General features: G+C 44.7%; 1 protein-coding gene across 1 annotated transcript; it reads right to left on the reverse strand.

Annotated features, from left to right (window-relative positions):
* Positions 1 to 1745: 1745 nt before the first annotated feature.
* On the reverse strand, positions 1746 to 9634 carry LOC147346429 (serpin B4-like). The gene is made up of 8 exons (XM_086373749.1): positions 9548 to 9634; positions 7185 to 7357; positions 6165 to 6354; positions 5492 to 5578; positions 5185 to 5309; positions 4362 to 4503; positions 3913 to 4068; positions 1746 to 2566 (listed from the first exon to the last, which is right to left on the reverse strand). Exons 3-8 carry the CDS (start codon positions 6327 to 6329, stop codon positions 2162 to 2164), a joined length of 1080 nt encoding a protein of 359 aa, XP_086229875.1. The 5' UTR covers positions 6330 to 6354; positions 7185 to 7357; positions 9548 to 9634; the 3' UTR covers positions 1746 to 2161.
* Between the last annotated feature and the right edge of the window lie 10081 nt (positions 9635 to 19715).

Here is a 19715-nt window from a genome sequence, read left to right on the forward strand (position 1 = left end):
GGGTTAAACCCATGAATGAAACTTATAAAATTTCTTCCCAATACAGTGTGTAGTATTCAATTAATATACAACTTTTGTGTTATTAATCCGATCAAAATTTCTTCTCTTATGAAGGTGATTCCTCATTTGTTTCATCTCTGGAAATGTTTAGTGATTCAACCTGCCAATAGCAAAGCTCAAGACTCTACGTTAGCCACACAACCAATGAGTGTTTAGCGGTATCCATCTTCGTCTTAAGTGAAATAGCACAGGGAAATTATGCTCTAATCCATCTCATTCAATAAAATACTCGCTTTCATATTTAATAATTGGCTATCAGTTTTTTGTATTTTTTACTATCATTTCCTATGACCGTATTGTTCTAAGTGTTTCAAAAGTCTCTTGTATTGAGATGTAACCACATTTGTTGTCGATTAGTCTCTCCGTTGTGTCTGACTCTGCGACCCCATGGACTGACTGTAGCCCACCAGGCTTCTCTGTCCGTGGGATTCTCCTGGCAAGAACACTGGAGAGGGGAGCCATTCCTTTCTCCAGGGGACCTTTCCAACCCAGGGATCAAATCCATGTCTCCTGCATTGTCCGGCGGGTTCTTTACCACTGAGCCACCGGGGATGCCCAGCTACATTTATCTATAGTGTAAAATTGTCACGTGAGGGGATTACATAACACACACTCATTCTTTTCAGTCTCTTGTTTGCACAGCACAGCGTGTAGGAGTTTAATCCATGTTGTCAGTAGTTTTTCCTTTTTATCTCTAAGTACTGTTCTTGGGTTTGTACTTTCCTTCACCTGTTTTGTTCAGCTGTTAGACATTTGAGGTTTTGCCAGCTTTCTGGCCATTACGAATAAGGCTTCAGTGAACATTTGTGTCTTAGACCTTTTGTGGTGGATGTATTCATATCTCTTGGGTAAAATCAGGATGTGGAATTACTGGTCTGGTAATAGTCTGGTCAACTTTTAACCCTGTAAGAAAGTAGTGATATGTGCCACTTTGTGTACTTGAGAAAGACTTTCTCTAGAAGTGCATTGCTCAGCCAAGGAGATATGTGGTTTTCTGGAGACATCACCCAGATGGCAGCATAGGAGACCCCAGCTTCCCCTCTCCCTTAGAGATCAACAGTGTGACAGCTGTTCTTGAACAACACACCTCCCGAAAAAGAAATGACAATACTGTGATGAGAGAATGTGAATGATGTATGAATGATGAATGATGTATAAAGAGCTGTATGTATTTAATGTATGAACATCAGGAGGTTTGAGGTGAGTATATATTTGTGAAACCATCATGCCAATCTATGTAATAAACATATCATCTCCAAATGATTCCTCTTGCCCTGAGAAATGTTATGTTCTGGGAAATAAAATTTATCAGTTCCTTGCTTTTTGGGTTGGTGGACTTCAGGGTCACTTGTCAGCCCTTCTTCTCACTGGATGCTCTCCCAGTCTTATCCCATCTCTGCTTCAGCCACGATTACCATATTTCTTTCAGTAGCTCTAACATATGTATCATCTGTCTTACCTACTTAGAGACTCAGTTTACATCCCAAGTCTGAGTTCTAGACGCTTATAGTTGGGCTCTTACATGGGTTACAGAGCCTTCCATGTTCTGACAGCAGTCTGCCTTGTTAACCTCATCATGCTGCACTATTTTGATGTCTATAAAGGATAATATCTTTCTATATGATCTTTCCACGTGTGGGGGGTCACTTGCACTTTGTTGAAAACAAAAAATGATGAGCAACAAGTGACATGAACAAGCCATGGTTTTATTGATAATGTATTTCAGAAAACTAAAAATTTAGACATCTAAGTGTCCCACATACCACCTGAACTCAATGTGAATGTCTAGGTTTGAAAAGTAAAAATAACTTTTGAAATAGGAGCTATGATATTTCAAACTTAGTAGAAGATAGAGTATGGAAATAACTTTTTAAAATATAGTGAACACTTTGTCCAAGGAGGTGTTTTCATGGGGAATAGAGTAGGTTACATGTTTTGTAAAAAGATAGAGACAGACAAACAATATTTTATCCAATACATTGTGAGTGGTGACTATAAGTTTGGAAAGGAAAATGAATCCAAGGGAACCTGTTACACCAGCATTCTAGCTCCGGGAACAGCTCTCTGAATGTCCCCGAGTGTGGCCGCTGCCCAAGGACGTCTAAGGGGAAGAGACTCGGCCACAGAAGAGGATGCTGTTGGTCTTGATGTGCTTGATGAGGAACAGGAAAGGGTGATCGCAGCGGAAACTCTCAGAATTTCTTCCTGCTCTTTCAATAATTTCTACATCAGTAGCAGCTGCGGCCTCCGTGCCCTCCTCGGTCACCTCCACAAAGGACTTGTGGAAGACCTTTGACACCACCAGATCGCGTCCCCCGGTCATGCCCGAGAAGTCGGCCACCCCATCACGGAAGGCGTCCACCATCCCCAGGGCTTGCAGTGTGGGCACGAGGTCGTAGCTCTCTTCCACTTTAAACCGAGGCAGGTATAAGTCCACTTGTCTCTTCCTCATATTCTGTGGGCTCGTCCACGCTATTAACTTCTCAGCAGTGAGCTGGTCTTCAAGCTGTAACAGTGGAAAAGGAACAACTGTCAGGATTCTCAGCGGTCATGGAGCCCACCTAACCTAGGATTGAATTGTCTGGAAAACAATTATCTTCACAGTAAACATGAATACAGGAGGTTCAGTTATATTATACATATAAACTCACTATATTATATACATATATTTATATATTGCATGTAATCTCATTGTATATTATAAGCTGAATATTTTGTAATATTTATATGATAAACTGAGCCTTCTGTATATATATGTGTATATATATCCATACATAACAGCAGAACGATTAAATAAATTTATTTTGTAAAAGATGAACTATATATCTTCACTTCTTAAGTTGCCAGATCACTACATGTTTCATTTTCAAATAGTCTTGTCTTGTTAATGTCTTTTTGTGCATAGTTTTTGCATGATATAATTATAGTGTACAACCCATTATTATTCCTTTTACTTGCTTGACCTATTTGAAAACGTTTCCTGTATAGATATGTTTCTCTGATCAAGTTTAAATTGTTGCATAATACCACCATTAAGTAGAGATTCAGTGTATGTGTTTACTTAATTAACATTTTTAGGCATCATGTGTTAGTCCCTAAGCTACCGCATATATATTTTACGTGTGGCAAGTTCACTGCAAATTCAGCATCATTGGCTATTACAGTAATTGCAGATGGCCATTTATGGAACGACTTTTACATGCCGGATATTGTTATTGGTTTCTTTACAAATTATCTTGAACCAATATAACAATGCTAAAAGGAAGATTCACTTTTTTTTAAATTCCCAGCAATGAGGCTCCAAAGAACTCTGAGAGAATGCGTCTGAATAGAAAGTGAGCATCAAGATAGGTTGGTTTGTCTGCTCTCTACGAAGCATGTGATTCAGTCTGCAGAATGGAGCTCAGCAGTGTTTTACTTTGTTTGATGTTGTTCATGAGTGAAAGAGTCACCTACATTTGACTCAGTCTCCCCTGTCTTCAAATGAATAGACTGGAGTAGGTGAAGTTTTGACGGTTGCAAAATATTCACATGTGAGCCAAGCATATTACTTTTTGAAGTGGCATTCTAGTTTTCTCAGAGTATTACTGGGGCCTGTGAAGTTAAGATTTTCTACATATTCTTCCATATCACACTATAAGGTCTATTTTTTTGGAAAGTGACAGGATGCCAAGTTCTTCTTCATGATTTTCCATTAGACTCAACAGAGAAGAAATGACACACTCCAGTATTTTGCTCTCCTGGCACATCACCAGCATTCTGTGAGCACTGCTTCTGTGAGCAGCCCGCACAGGCGCTGTGTCGCCAGCAATGTAAGCAGCAGCATGAAGCGCCACAGGCACCAGGTTTTACCTCCTGCAGACCGTCTACTTCATCGGGCAGCAGCACCATCATGCTTAGCTCGGAGCCTTTGTACGGGATTTCCAGGATCTTGGCTTGCACGTCCTCAGGTGACATGAAATTGAAACTATTGGTTTGTTTCATCATCTGCACAGGTTTGCTTGCATCCTGCAATAAATTCATGTGGCCAAAAATGCTAAATGGGCATTAGTCCAAAAGAAAAAAAAGATAATCTTATTGAGATACCAAACTCATCTTCCTTCTAAGAGATGGTCTGGGAAATCTGTGAATTAGAGACAAGAGTTTCTTCACCTATACCAACTAAATAAAGGCAAAAAAAGACAGCCTCGATAGATCCTACTTCTACTCGCAGTTATAAAGGAAATGATCAAATATGTATTTAACTTTCACATTGTACAGAGAGCTATGTAACATTATTATAAATTAATTACAGACAACACCTTGTTCAGCCGAAACTTTTCCTCCACAGTATTTTCTTTCTTAAACTTCTGGTTCCACTGCCCTTTGAAATAGACGGCATTCACCAAACCAGAACAGTAGAGCTGTCGAGAGAGTCTTTGGGAAACAGATCCTTGATTCTTTCTGCAAAGACAGAAAATCAAAAGTCTGTCATGAAAGGCACAAGTGGTTTGTCTGGAAGATGTTTAGAAAGTTGCAACTGATGATTAAATATTCACACAAGTCAGCCCGTGAGGGACTCCATGCCCAGTGGTTCACCAGGTGAGGCTTTGCTCACGGCCCCAGCTTGATGGAGTCACCCTCGTGCAGACACCCCTGCTCCTGACTGGGAAGGTGTTCAGTCTCCTTTTATTGCCCCTGGCTAGTTGGGATGGAGTCATTGTGGCTGAGAGCCATCGTATTTTTGCCATGTTCCTCATTCCTGAAGAGCAGATCACTATTTGAAGCTCCTTCAGGTTTCAGAGTCCCTGATGTTAAGCATATGCTTCTCTCCTTTCAGAAAAACAAAGATATGAAGTAAATAAGTGAAGGGACGGGAAGTGAAGTGAAGTTGCTCAGTCATGTCTGACTCTTTGTGATCCCACGGACTGTAGCCTACCAGGCTCCTCCGTCCATGGGATTTTCCCGGCAAGAGTACCGGAGTGGGTTTCCATTTCCTTCTCCAGGGCATCTTCCTGACCCAGGGATCGAACCCAGGTTTCCCTCATTGCAGGCAGATGCTGTGCTGTCTGAGCTACCAGGGAAGTAAAGAAGCATGTAATGTGAAATGAGAGGGCTTTCCAGGTGGTGCCAGTGGTAAAGAACCTGTCTGCTGATGCAGGAGACATGAGAGATGCTGGCTCAGTCTCTGGGGTGGGAAGATCCCCTGGAGGCGGGTACGGCAACCCACTGCAGTATTTTTGCCTGGAGAATCCCACGAACAGAGGAACCTGGAGGGTTACAGTTCATGGGGTCACAATGAGTAGGACATAACTGAAATGATTTCCCACGCGCACACACGTGAACTGAGAAACCACTCTCTCCAGTTTGCCTAGCATGACCTCTAAAAATGGACTTTTCCCAGTCTATCTGAAATCCCCAGTTTAAGCTACGGCCCTCTTGGACATATGACCTCCTCTACATCCAATGCTCTCTGCCTCACGGGATTTCTTGTCGCTGTTCCTCTTGGCTTCTCTGTGATTTCATTGAAGTGAAGGACCTGGAGAAGGCAGGGAGTCGGACAAGGAGTCTGTAACGATCTATACACATCAGAGTAAGTAAAAAAGAAAGAACGGAAGGACAAAAGAATACCCACAAACAAAACTATATACCAAATAACCGCCCCTCACGAGACAAACTCAAGAGGAAACAAAAAGCACACAGAAATGTTGAGTGAAAGCTTCATCCTTAAAAAACACAGTCTGTGTGTGGAAAACACAAAGCTGCTTGAGCGCTGTGCACTTTAAAGAACCGTGTCTCGTTTCTCATTCATCGTTGAGGAAACATGTAAAGAGGTCTCCCGTGGACTTTAGTCAGGGCCTCACTTCCAGTGAAGTCTTCCATTAAGGCCTCACCTCTGGTTGTTGGGCAACTGGAGGGCTTCATCCCAGCCCCCAGAGGAAGTCCAGGCACAGGAAGCAGGTGGGGAGCCCTGCGGGAGAGTGCGTGCCCCTCTCTGTGCCCACGCAGTCGTGGGGCTGCTTGAGCTTCCCGTGGGACCCGGGGACAGCAGACCTGTGGTCATCTGCACAGCAGCCAGCAGACAACCCGTGCAAACCTGTGCCGGAAAGGCAGCTGCCACCCACCTTCTGCATTTCTGATGCGGTGTTTTCTCGGGCCCCTAAGTAAGTCATGGCTAAGGCTGACGAGATACTGAAAGGCAACAGGAAGATGTTTTCCTTCTCTGATTTTCTGATCTGATGGAACAGATCAATTCCAAGGTGGATGATTGCTTCACCGAGGGAACTCATGGTGGCTGGATGTGGTCTGGGATTCCTGGAAGAGCATCAGACGCATTTTATCATCACTCTAGGGAAGGAAGGTAGTCTGTAATACTGTAATAATTTTTTTTAAATGCTGTATATGTGGGGTGGGTGATTCTGGCAATCAACATTTCTCTTCTTACTTTTCAAGCCTTTTAAAACGAACAGTATGCATTTAATAACTAGAGGACTATTGAAATTAGTTTTTAAAGAACATTTGTGAAAAAGTAATAGAATACCTTTATCTTTTCCTCCTTAGTGATTACATTAAGACTGGGTAAAAAATGATTTATAACAGACACCAGGCAAAGACTGATGTGGTAACATTCAGCCATCTCCTGTTAGGCACCTTCCTCCATAGTAGGATCTTACTTGAAGGATTTGTGGGTCTTGGACATCCTACCCCTGATCACATGTGCTTCCAAAGAAGCAAGGTTTTTTGGGAAATAAATAAATAATCTAAGAACTAAATCAGGAGAAAAAAAAGGTGTTTTACTTTTGCTCTGGGAGAATAAGTGAAGTACCACCATACCAAAGAAATATTAATAGAAGCAGCATTAAAAAAAGACCGTGAAAGTGAAAGTGAATTCGCTCAGTTGTGTCTGACTCTTTGAGACCCCACGGACAGACTCCATGGGATTTTCCAGGCAAGAATACTGGAGTGGGTTGCCATTTCCTCCTCCAGGAGATCTTCCTGACCCAGGGATTGAAGCCAGGTCTCCCACATTGTAGGCTGCTGCTTTATCATCTGAGCCACCAGGGCAGTCATAAAAAAAAGACCATAATCCTTGTTATTTTCAGAAAGGATTCCTGGAGTTACACAGAGCTTCTGGAAGCACTTACCTGTGTTCCTGGAGGAGCTGGGCAGGCGGTCTGCAAGCCTGTGTGCCGGGAGGGCTCAGCCCTGGATATATCCCTCTCTATCCGCCTCTAGTGCCTCAAAGCAGCTGGTATTTCAAGTAGATCAGCTTTTGATTTCTTCACCAGGTACTTTCGCATTCATAAGCACAAAGTCTCTGTGAGTGAAGATTAGATGATTGTGCAGTTCCTGTACTTCCTTCTCATCCCAGAAGAAACTGAGAACTGTAGTCACTAGCTCCTGTGAAATACCTGTAGGGGCCTAGGACCACTGAGAGTACAGGCAAGCTCCGACCTCTTTACATGCCTTGAGCTGCCATTTCCAAACAGACATAACCCATAAAAACCTGTCTTCTCTTACATGTTGAATTTTCCTTAAGATCACTTCTAACAAAAATGATTAAATAGCTTACATTTTCTATTTAATGTTCTGAGAGCTGGTCCAACTTGAGGATGTCCTTGAGAATTATTTGCATAACTAGGAAAATATTTCAAATTCTCAGTTTAAGAGATACTGGCAAAGTGTCTCAGCCGTGTGTGGAGAATAGGTATCAGTTGCCTTCCCCAAAAAGCGGGACCTGGGCTGCAGTCCTCCCTGTGAGCCATCCTCCTGACAGCCCCCCAGCTGGTCCCCGAATTCTATTGTCAAAGGGAAGCTCTTTTACTTGCAGAGTCACCTGCTCTCAGGAGGAACAAGATGTAAATAAACAGGGGTCATTTGGGGGGCAGTTTTCTCATTCTTACACAAAGATGTATCAGAAAAATAAATTGAGGTCCATTATGAAGAGATGGGAATACCAGACCACCTGACCTGCCTCTTGAGAAACTTATATGCAGGTCAGGAAGCAACAGTTAGAACTGGACATGGAACAACAGACTGGTTCCCAATAGGAAAAGGAGTACGTCAAGGCTGTATATTGTCACCCTGTTTATTTAACTTCTATGCAGAGTGCATCATGAGAAACGCTGGGCTGGAAGAAGCATAAGCTGGAATCAAGATTGTCGGGAGAAATATCAATAACCTCAGATATGCAGATGACACCACCCTTATGGCAGAAAGTGAAGAGGAACTCAAAAGCCTCTTGATGAAAGTGAAAGAGGAGAGTGAAAAAGTTGGCTTAAAGCTCAACATTCAGAAAAGTAAGACCATGGCATCCGGTCCCATCACTTCATGGGAATTGGATGGGGAATCAGTGGAAATAGTGTTAGACTTTATTTTTGGGGCTCTAAAATCACTGCAGATGGTGATTGCAGCCATGAAATTAAAAGATGCTTACTCCTTGGAAGGAAAGTTATGACCAACCTAGATAGCATATTCAAAAGCAGAGACATTACTTTGCCAACAAAGGTCTGTCTAGTCAAGGCTATGGTTTTTCCTGTGGTCATGAATGGATGTGACAGTTGGACAGTGAAGAAGGCTGAGCGCTGAAGAATTGATGCTGTTGAACTGTGGTGTTGGAGAAGACTCTTGAGAGTCCCTTGGACTGCAAGGAGATCCAACCAGTCCATTCTGAAGGAGATCAGCCCTGGGATTTCTTTGGAGGGAATGATGCTAATGCTGAACCTCCAATACTTTGGCCACCTCATGCGAAGAGTTGACTCATTGGAAAAGACTCTGATGCTGGGAGGGATTGGGGGCAGGAGGAGAAGGGGACGACGGAGGATGAGATGGCTGGATGGCATCACTGACTTGATGGACGTGAGTCTGAGTGAACTCCGGGAGATGGTGATGGACAGGGAGGCCTGGCGTGCTGCGATTCAGGGGGTCTGGGAGACTCGGACACGACTGAGCGACTGAACTGAACTGAACTGAACTGAACAGAGGTTGTGTTGTTGTTGTTCAGTTGCTAAGTCGTGTCCAACTCTTTGCACTCCATGGACAAGCTCCTCTGTCCTCCACTACCTCCCAGAGTTTGTCCAAATTCCTATTCATTGAGTCCGTGATGCTGTATAACCATCCCATCCATGCTGCCCCCTTTTCTTTTTCCTTTCAATTTTTCCTAGCCTCCAGGTCTTTCCAAGTGAATTTATAACAGATTCAAAGGCAAAACTGATGTGGTAACATCCAGCCATCTCCCATCAGGTACCTCCGTGCCTTACTTGAAGGATCTGTGGATGCTGGACAGCCTACCCCTGATACATGTGCTCCCAAAGGAACGTGGGTTTTCTTTTAGAAATAAGTAAATTACCTATGGACTAAATCAGGAGAAAAAGTTCTTCTGTGGCAGAATATGTAAAATACCATCATACCAAATGAAATATTTAACACACGCACGATAAAACATCACATTCATTATTATTTTCAGAAAGGACTCCTGAGTTAGCGCAGAGCTGCTAGAAGCACTTACCTGTGTTCCTGGAGGAAGCAGAGATGGGCAGGCAGCCTGCAAGCCTGTGTGCCGGGCGCGCTCAGCCCTGAATATATATACCTCTACCTGCCGCCGCCCGTGCCCCAAGGCAGCTGGTATTTCAAGATCAACTTCTGATTTCTTCACCAGTTACCTTCAACTTCATGAGGAAGAAGTCTTTATGAGTCAAGACAAGATTATTGACCAACTCCTGTAGGTCCTTTCCTTCTGCAGAAGAGATTGTGCCCTACCATCCGTGCTCATGGGAAACGCATGTACGTGCCTTTCCGACACCTGTGACAGTACACTTATGTGGCAGCTTCTTCACGTGCCCTGAGGAACTAGGCCCAGCCAGAAATAACCCTTAAAAATCTTTCTTCTCTTGTTAATACATGTTGACTCATGTTTAAGACCACTTCTAATACAAACAATCGAAAGCTGACATTTTTTAAGTTCTGAAAAGGCTGTTTCTTTAAAAATATTTTGTATACCCAGGAAAATAGCTCAATGTCTCAGCTGAAGAGAGATTGGCAAACTGTGTCAGCTGTAGGTGGAGACCAGGCGTGATCTGCCTCCCCTGGAGGCTGGACCCTGGTGCGGTCCTCCCGGTGACCCCATTGTCCTCGTGGTTAATCCCAGCTGTGCCCTGATTGCTAAGGTCAGAGGGCAGCTCATTTTCCAGAAGACTCGCTTGCTGTCAGTGAGAAGAACAACGGATACAAACAGGACCCATTTTAAGGGCAGTTTTCTAATGTTTTTGTACGAAGATTTCTCAGAAAAGTAAATAGCTCGAGCTCCAGAACTACAACATTTCTCCATCATCCTGAACTGCAGCACACCCACTTCCGATTCATGACCAGAACAACAGAGTCAAATGTCTGTAAGAAAAAAAGAGGAAAAAATGTGTTCTTTGAATGGCATGGCTGAGTTTCATCACTGGAGTCTCTTCTCTTCAAGCATCTGGTGTTCTTGTAATAGAATAATATTAAACACTGCTGACTATTTCCTGAGGGGGTTTTGTATTCACCCATTTTCCTCTTTAGTACCATATTTAGGTTGGTCTAGATCTGATAGATAGAGTGCCTGATGAATTATGGAATGAGGTTCATGACATTGTTCGGGAGACAGGGATTAAGACCATTCCCATAGAAAAGAAATGCAAAAAAGCAAAATGGCTGTCTGGGCAGGCCTTACAAATAGCTGTGAAAAGAAGAGAAGCGAAAAGCAAAGGAGAAAAGGAAAGATATAAACATCTGAATGCAGAGCTCCAAAGCATAGCAAGAAGAGATAAGAAAGCCTTCTTCAGCGATCAGTGCAAAGAAATAGAGGAAAACAACAGAATGGGAAAGACTAGGGATCTCTTCAAGAAAATCAGTGATACCAAAGGAACATTTCATGCAAAGATGAGCTCGATAAAGGACAGAAATGGTATGGACCTAACAGAAGCCGAAGATATTAAGAAGAGATGGCAAGAATACACAGAACTGTACAAAAAAGATCTTCAACCCAGATAATCACGATGGTGTGATCACTGACCTAGAGCCAGACATCCTGGAATGTGAAGTCAAGTGGGCCTTAGAAAGCATCACTACGAACAAAGCTAGTGGAGGTGATGGAATTCCAGTTGAACTATTCCAAATCCTGAAAGATGATGCTGTGAAAGTGCTGCACTCAATATGCCAGCAAATTTGGAAAACTCAGCAGTGGCCACAGGACTGGAAAAGGTCAGTTTTCATTCCAATCCCAAAGAAAGGCAATGTCAAAGAATGCTCAAACTACCGCACAATGGCACTCATCTCACATGCTAGTAAAGTAATGCTCAAAATTCTCCAAGCCAGGCTTCAGCAATACGTGAACCGTGAACTTCCTGATGTTCAAGCTGATTTTAGAAAAGGCAGAGGAACCAGAGATCAAATTGCCAACATCTGCTGGATCATAGAAAAAGCAAGAGAGTTCCAGAAAAACATCTATTTCTGCTTTATTGACTATGCCAAAGCCTTTGACTGTGTGGAGCACAATAAACTGTGGAAAATTCTGAAAGAGATGGGAATACCAGACCACCTGATCTGCCTCTTGAGAAATTTGTATTCAGGTCAGGAAGCAACAGTTATAACTGGATATGGAACAACAGACTGGTTCCAAATAGAAAAAGGAGTGCATCAAGGCTGTATATTGTCACCCTGCTTATTTAACTTATATGCAGAGTACATCATGAGAAACGCTGGGCTGGAAGAAGCACAAGCTGGAATCAAGATTTCCGGGAGAAATATCAATAACCTCAGATATGCAGATGACACCACCCTTATGGCAGAAAGTAAAGAGGAACTCAAAAGCCTCTTGATGAAAGTGAAAGTGGAGAGTGAAAAAGTTGGCTTAAAGCTCAACATTCAGAAAGCGAAGATCATGGCATCTGGTTCCACCACTTCATGGGAAATAGATGGGGAAACAGTGGAAACAGTGTCAGACTTTATTTTTCTGGGCTCCAAAATCACTACAGATGGTGACTGCAGCCATGAAATTAAAAGATGCTTACTCCTTGGAAGGAAAGTTATGACCAACCTAGATAGCATATTCAAAGAGACATTAGTTTGCCAACAAAGGTTCGTCTACTCAAGGCTATGGTTTTTCCTGTGGTCATGTATGGATGTGAGAGTTGGATTGTGAAGAAGGCTGAGTGTCGAAGAATTGATGCTGTTGAACTGTGGTGTTGGAGAAGACTCTTGAGAGTCCCTTGGACTGCAAGGTGATCCAACCAGTCCATTCTGAAGGAGATCAGCCCTGGGATTTCTTTGGAAGGAATGATGCTAAAGCTGAAACTCCAGTACTTTGGCCACCTCATGTGAAGAGTTGACTCATTGGAAAAGACTCTGATGCTGGGAGGGATTGGGGGCAGCAGGAGAAGGGGACAACAGAGGATGAGATGGCTGGATGGCATCACTGACTCGATGGACGTGAGTCTGAGTGAACTCCGGGAGTTGGTGATGGACAGGGAGGCCTGGCGTGCTGCACTTCATGGGGTTGCAAAGAGTCGGACACGACTGAGTGACTGTCTGAGATTGTTTTCCCCATTTCACAGATAACAGAAATGAGCCACAGAGTGACTGAACAGAAGCCCAGGTGGTGAATTGCCCAGGTGAGCTCTCCAGGCAGGTAGCTGGTTCCACGAGGCTGCCTGTGTATCCACTCCCCACAGGGAGGTGTAGACAGACTCCGGGCCTTTACTGACAAATCTCCTTGTGTTTAGATGAAAAGAAGCTGCGTCTTCTGCCTTCTCAGTAGAGATCATGTTCTCCCACAAAATATAAAGGGGTGGGAATGGGTCCCTAATTTCTCCTCCAAGGACGCCACAGTCATTAGGGAGGAAGGCAGGGTTTCAGATACTCTTTTAGGGTTGTGTAAAATTTAGCAGTTTCAGTGTGGACGTATGTTTTAATTTCTTAGGCATATACTTAAGAATGAAATCTGTGGGTCAACAGTAAGTTTACACTTGATCGATTGATTGGTTGAATTTCAGTCTCTGATTGATTTAGAAGAACTACCAGACTGCCTTCCCCAGCAGCTGCACCACTTTACTTCCAGCAGGTTAGGAGAAAGCACGTGTGTGTGGGCTCCAATCCTCTCCTCACCCGGCACTCAGTACTGCGCCTGCTCCAAGTGTGCAGTCCCAGCACAGCACCCACTCACAGGAAGCCTCACCCACCTCAGAGTCCCAGAAGCACAGGGATGGAGACACGAGCTGGAGGAAGGGGAGACCTGTGTGCCTAAACCGGAAAGATGATTCCTGAGCTCAGCCCTGGTGCTCTTAGGGCTCCTCCTGGTTATGTGTCCTGACCCCCGAATGACACTGGAGGTCAAAGACCCCAGAGCTGAGACTGGGTGGGCTGAGCGAGGATGGAGTCTGCTGGAGTCTAACGGCAGAGCTGAGTCTAAAGAAGAAGGAAATAAGTAGGAGAAAAGATCCAGGATGGAAAACAACAAACATGAGGAATAAGAGCTCCCAGTCAAGGCTGCGTCACGGGCGCTGTCAGAGAGCAGGGAAGCCCCCGGGCCCGAGCAGGGTGAACGTCTTTGGGTTCAAAGAGAAAGGGCTCTGAGCCCAGAGACAGAAGCAAGGAGCCCCGGCTGGGCCTGGAGGAAGCCCAGGGCACAGAGCAGGAGTCGAGGACTCAAGGGAACCACTGACTGAGCTGATTCCTCCTGTGAGTAAGTTACCAAGGTTGGTAGTACAGAGGCTGGCTTTGAGGAAAAGCAACTAACTGATGAAGATCAAGATTTTGTTCTGGAGGAGGAAATGGCAACCCACTCCAGTATTCTTGCCTGGGAAATCCCAGCGACAGAGGAGTCTGTCGGGCAACAGTCAGTCCATGGGGTGGCAAAGAGTGGGACACGACTGAGCATGTATGCAAAGCAAAGGATTTTGCTTAAATTTAGAGGGAACTTTGGTTAGTTCAAATAAGAATCCATATCACAGCCTTCTCTCCCTCCTTTTCAAAAGTGCTCCTGGCATGTATTAGACAAGGTGAAGACACCACGATGTCACACAGTGTCACAGGACACTCAGCACTTCTCAGACGATTCTGCAAGTCAGTACTTGCCACCCGTCTTTGGGTATTTTCTAAATATACCAACATCATTGGCATCATGAATCCCAGAATCCAATAAAACTGAAGAGGAAATGACATGTCCAGGAACCATCCCACATATTTCTAATACCTGTGTAGGTTGCTTCAAAATAGCTCCTCTGCTCTCCTCCTGTTTTCTTCCTTCCTTGTGAAGGGCGTGAAGGTTCACCAGCTTTGCTGAGGTGTACATCCTAGGGGGCATTTTATCTCTTCCTTCTTATTATGCACGTGGTCATACCCATCTGCAGGTAAACTGGTTACTTGAGAAAACCCTTCAAGCTTTCAATAACAGGATATCTGCCAATTACTGTTTTATTCATTTATTTTTTTAAATTTTATTTTATTTAACTTAACAATATTGTATTGGTTTTGCCATATATCAAAATGAATCTGCCACAGGTATACATGTGTTCCCCATCCTGAACCCTCCTCCCTCCCCATACCATCCCTCTGGGCCGTCCCAGTGCACCAGCCCCAAGCATCCAGTATCGTGCATCGAACCTGGACTGGCGACTCGTTTCATATATGATCAATTACTGTTTTAATATTCCCATACAGATACAGATCCGTACAATGTAAATAGCATCTGAACAGGATGAATCAGATTTACCTTAATGTCCCTTAGTTGGGGAATGGTCTTGTCTGTAGGTGTGTCATGGCAGACTGAGACAGTTCATTCTCACCACCCGTCTCCCCATTCCCATACCTCCAGTTCCACTCGGGACAGTCATCCTACTCTGTGCTTAGCACCATCCAACCCTCTCTCACATCTCCTGTCTCTAGAACCATTTCTACAGCCCTTCCTTTCAGCAGTTTTTGATTGACATTTAACATTCCATTTGATTTCGTGTGTGTTTGCTACGTCACTTCAGTCGTTTCCCACTCTTTGTGACCCTCTGGGCTGTAGCCCACCAGGCTCCTCTGTCCATGGAGAGTCTCCAGGCAAGAATACTGGAGTGGGTTGCCATGCCCTCCTCCAGGGGATCTTCCCAATCCAGGGATTGAACCTGGGTCTCTTATGTCTCCCGTGTTGGCAACCTGGTTCTTTACTACCAGTGCCAACTGGGAAGCCCCTTGAATTGATTAAAATTATATATTAAGGAAGGACTGAGTAAGTCCTTAGTCAAAATTTTATTCTATAACTTCTTATCATGTCAGAAAGATCGCACTGCCTCCAGGATTCGCCTTTATGGGTCTCTTAATTTTTTGGTAGAATGCAGGAAGAGAGAGACTGTTCTTTGTGCATGAACTAGGAATTACTGACTCTTGGTCTCTTACATTTGAAAGAAGGCTTCTTGATTCCATGTGAATGTAGGGGTGATCACATAATGTATTTGATTATCTATTTTTATAATTTCTTAATGATTCACTCTCCATTCATTGAGTTCTTAATTATGTTCTATGACTTAGTACTGAGCTTAGTGAAGGGTCTCTACCACAGTGCTAGAAGCAGGGACTTAATGACAAGGGAGGTTTGCCAAGGCTCCTTTACATTTGGTGGGCACTGACTTCCTAAGCCTCATCCTCTGAGACAAACTCTGAGACCACGATAGCACCATCCTTCCCCACCCCATGACTTCTGCAACCAGCCTCTGTGTTCCCGGACGTGACTCTGGCTTTAGCACATATCTCACCAGGACTGCCAGGGACAGCTGTCATCAGCACCTTCAGTTTCTCAGTGATCCAAGCAAGATAACGTCAACTCCATAGACCCCAGTAAATGTCTATCATTGCTCAAGGAACGCCTGGCTCTAACTCGTTCCAGGGATTTCCTCCCTGCATCTGATGACCACCTGACAGAACATCCTAATTACCTGTACTTCCAGTGAAAGATTTCTGGCTGTTTTAAGAAATAAAAAACGGGGAGATGCCGGGAGCCGGCATATTGCATATTGAGTGCAGCACTTTCCACAGCATCATCTTTCAGGATCTGGAATAGCTCAACTGGAATTCTATCACTGCCGGTAGCCATGTGAGGAGCTCCGCCCCTGGCAAAGGTCATGAGGAAGGAGGCTTGGCATACGCAAAGGCAGGATCAAGCCTCAGGAGTCTCCCTGGAAATTCTCGAGCAATCTACCCCCAAAACCAGAGTCTGCCTACTTTCTGCTTTGTGCTTTCACCTGTCCCCCACTACCTCTCTCCGAAAAAAGAGTTAGCTTACAGCTCCAGTTAATAATTCCTGGGTGTGACAGTGTTTCAACCTACAAACTCCCTTGGAAGTCCTCTAGCCTGCCTGAATAGGTTTTTCCGGCCACATGTGATTGCTCAGAGCCTCCAAACTGTGAGAGGCATGAGATGTTCTAAACTGTCTAAATACAGATTCCTTTGAGCAGTCAAAAGATTGATTAGAAATTGTATTGGTGAAGGGATTTTCACTTGTTGGGCCAATATTTGCTGCTAAGTCTCCATATCCCTTACCTGCTGTGTCCCTGGCAGTGTATTGATTAATATAATTGGTGTAAGTAGTAGCTTTAATGTTTGTAACCTGGGACCCTTGAGTTAATTCTTTTTCTTGTTATAGCCCACCACACCTTTGCTCTGTAGGAATGCAACTTTATCTAATGCTTTTTGGAGGCTGGCACCTGACTTTAGAATAATCACCTTTAGAGGAAAAGGCCTCTGGGCCAGAAGATGATGCAAATCACCTAAACTTTTGCATATGATAAGTTTGCAGGAAGAAAGCCTGGCTTACTGCATGACTCTACCCCTTCCCCCATTATCCTCTATGCATAACTTAAGGTATAAAAACTACTTTGGAAAATAAAGTGCGGGCTTTGTTCACCGAAACTTGGTCTCACCATGTCCTTCTTTCTCTTACCTTCTGGCTGAATTATTCAGCCTCTTTTCTCCACTGAATTTCCTCACTGAGCGATCCTTATTCTATTACTCTTTATATCCTTAATTAACATTTAATTAAGCAGTTGTTTCCTGATCCTTGCCAAGCCGTCCCCGCTTCGAATTCCCTGGATCCACCAGGGCTGGACCCCGGCAAGATGTGCTCCTGAAATTCAGGGCACTGCATTGAATGTTGATGTACAATGTTGTTTTGATGAGGTTCATGTCCTTCTTTGAATGTATTTTTGATTGCTGAAATGGTTGACTTTTTGCTCTAGTAAACTACCGTAACTTAACAGTTTAGGCACGGGAGCATGAGAGGGCACTTCTCTGCTCTCCAGGCACTGTGTTAGGTTCCTAGGACCTCTGTAGTGAGCGGCCCACACTGAGGTTTCAAACCACCGTATTCATTCTCTCCCACTTCTGGAGGCTTGAGGTCTAAAATCAGTGTGTTCTCAGGACCACACTTCCTCGCGAGGCTCTCGGGGAGAAGTCTCTTTACCTTTCCTACTCCCTGGTGGTTCCTCGAGTTTCCGGGCCTGTGCCTCTGTCTCGACATGACCGTCTTCCCTGTGTCTCTTCTCTTCATAGAAGGGTCCAGTCATTGGATGAGGACCCAGCTTGAGTCAGTACGATCTTATGTTAACTAGCTATGTCTATGATCTATTTACACATAAGGTCACACTCTGTGATTAGAAATAAATTGGGGGGGTGTGGGGGGCAGAGGAAGGTCTCTTCAGTGCGGTACCACCAGCGATCCTATCAGCCAAAGTAAACACTCCTAAGAGTCTGGAGAGAAGCCATGGCAGTATTTCTCCATGACCACGAGACATTTATCTGTATCCATGCGATCCTGAGCAAGCCTGCGCAGCGCGGACACTGAGAGCTCAGGACACGAGGCCCTGGAGCAGCGGGGCCGGCGGCGGCGTTGGAGCGGACGCGGCGCCGGGGGGCGGCGCGCAGGAGGCGGTCAGGGCCTCGCAGGGCCGGCCTGCGGGTGTGGGCGGCTCTGTCGTGGCTCCGGCGGTGCTTCTCCTCCCCAGAACCCAGAAGGGTGAGGAGAGATGCGCTCTGGCTTGTTCCTGGTTTCAGGGCCACTAATCGTGGCAGCAGTTCAGAGCCCCAGGAGGTGAAGTCCTCGTTTCAAGGGTGGAGATGGGAGGGCAGCGCGGGAAACTGGCTGCCCCGGCAGGGGCTTTTCCTGAGGCCTTCCTGGAGGCTTAGCTCCAAAGCCGAGGTGTATTTAATGGTGGAGCCCTGCTGACCCAGCTCCCTTGTTTAGATGCTGTGCGTGTTTGGTGAGAGAGAGAGACAGAGAGAGAGAACGTGTAGGGAGGCAGGGAGAGGAAAAGAGGGGAGAGAGACAGAGGTGGAAGGGAGGGCGGTGCAGAGGGAGGCAGAGAGACTGAGCCCCTGCGGCGGACCGGGGTCCTGGACCATCACAGCTGAGGTTCCAGCCCCTGCGTGAGGCTGGAAGGCTGCCCCAGCGCACCCCTTGGAGCAAGCTTCCAGGTGCCTATGGAGGCATTATTACTGTACGAAGCTGCAACATCTCAAGGGCCTGTGTTCTGTCTCCAGACTTAGCTACCTGAGAATCTCCTGCGTTCACAGGGGCAGGTTTCCCAACCTGCCAACATGTCACAAAAGAACAGTGAGCTTGTCGCCTCCCTCAGATCTTCCTGATGAGACACGCCTGGGAGCAACCAAGACAAAACTGCTTTACTGATGGATCAAGACTGCACAGGCCCACTCACAGGGCTTCTGCTTCCCTGGCTCATAGAGATTCCTGTACGCTGTGAAGATTGCAGCATCCGAAGGGCAGGAGTTCAGCTCAGAACAACCTGTTCTGAAGATAAGATAAGGCAAGGTGATGGAAGGAGTAATGACAACTTTTCACTAACAACATAACTTCTCAAATCTTTCACTGTTTTCAGATTGGGATCTTTTGGAGACCCAGCCAGAGGAGCGTCTGGAAATCTACTCAAACTAAATGTGATATTTCTACCTATGAGTTTATACCGGACACATTTTTATGTTATTCCTGATGCTTATTCAAACACAAGGAAATACCAAAACTCTGGAGTGTTTCATGGTTATATAGTTTTAAGATACGTTGGGTTAAACCCATGAATGAAACTTATAAAATTTCTTGCCAATACAGTGTGTAGTATTCAATTAATATACAAACTTTGTGTTATTAATCCGATCAAAATTTCTTCTCTTATGAAGGTTATTCCTCATTTATTTCATCTCTGGAAATGTTTAGTGATTCAACCTGCCGATAGCAAAGCTTAAGACTCTACGTTAGCCACACAATCAATGAGTGTTTAGCGGTATCCATCTTCGTCTTAAGTGAAATAGCACAGGGAAATTATGCTCTGATCCATCTCATTCAATAAAATACTCGCTTTCATATTTAATAATTGGCTATCACTTCTTTGTATTTTTTACTATCATTTCCTATGATCGTATTGTTCTAAGTGTTTCAAAAGTCTCTTGTATTGAGATGTAACTACACTTGTTGTCGATTAGTCGCTCGGTTGTGTCTGACTCCTTGCGACCCCTTGGACTGACTGTAGCCCACCAGGCTTCTCTGTCCATGGGATTCTCCCGGCAAGAACACTGGAGAGGGAAGCCATTCCCTTCTCCAGGGGACCTTTCCAACCCAGGGATCAAATCCATGTCTCCTGCATTGTCAGGCGGGTTCTTTA

The sequence above is a fragment of the Bos grunniens genome, chromosome 24 (genome assembly GCF_055505025.1).
Source record: "Bos grunniens cultivar Pamir isolate PY7600 chromosome 24, Bosgru_T2T1.0, whole genome shotgun sequence".
Lineage (NCBI taxonomy): Eukaryota > Metazoa > Chordata > Mammalia > Artiodactyla > Bovidae > Bos > Bos grunniens.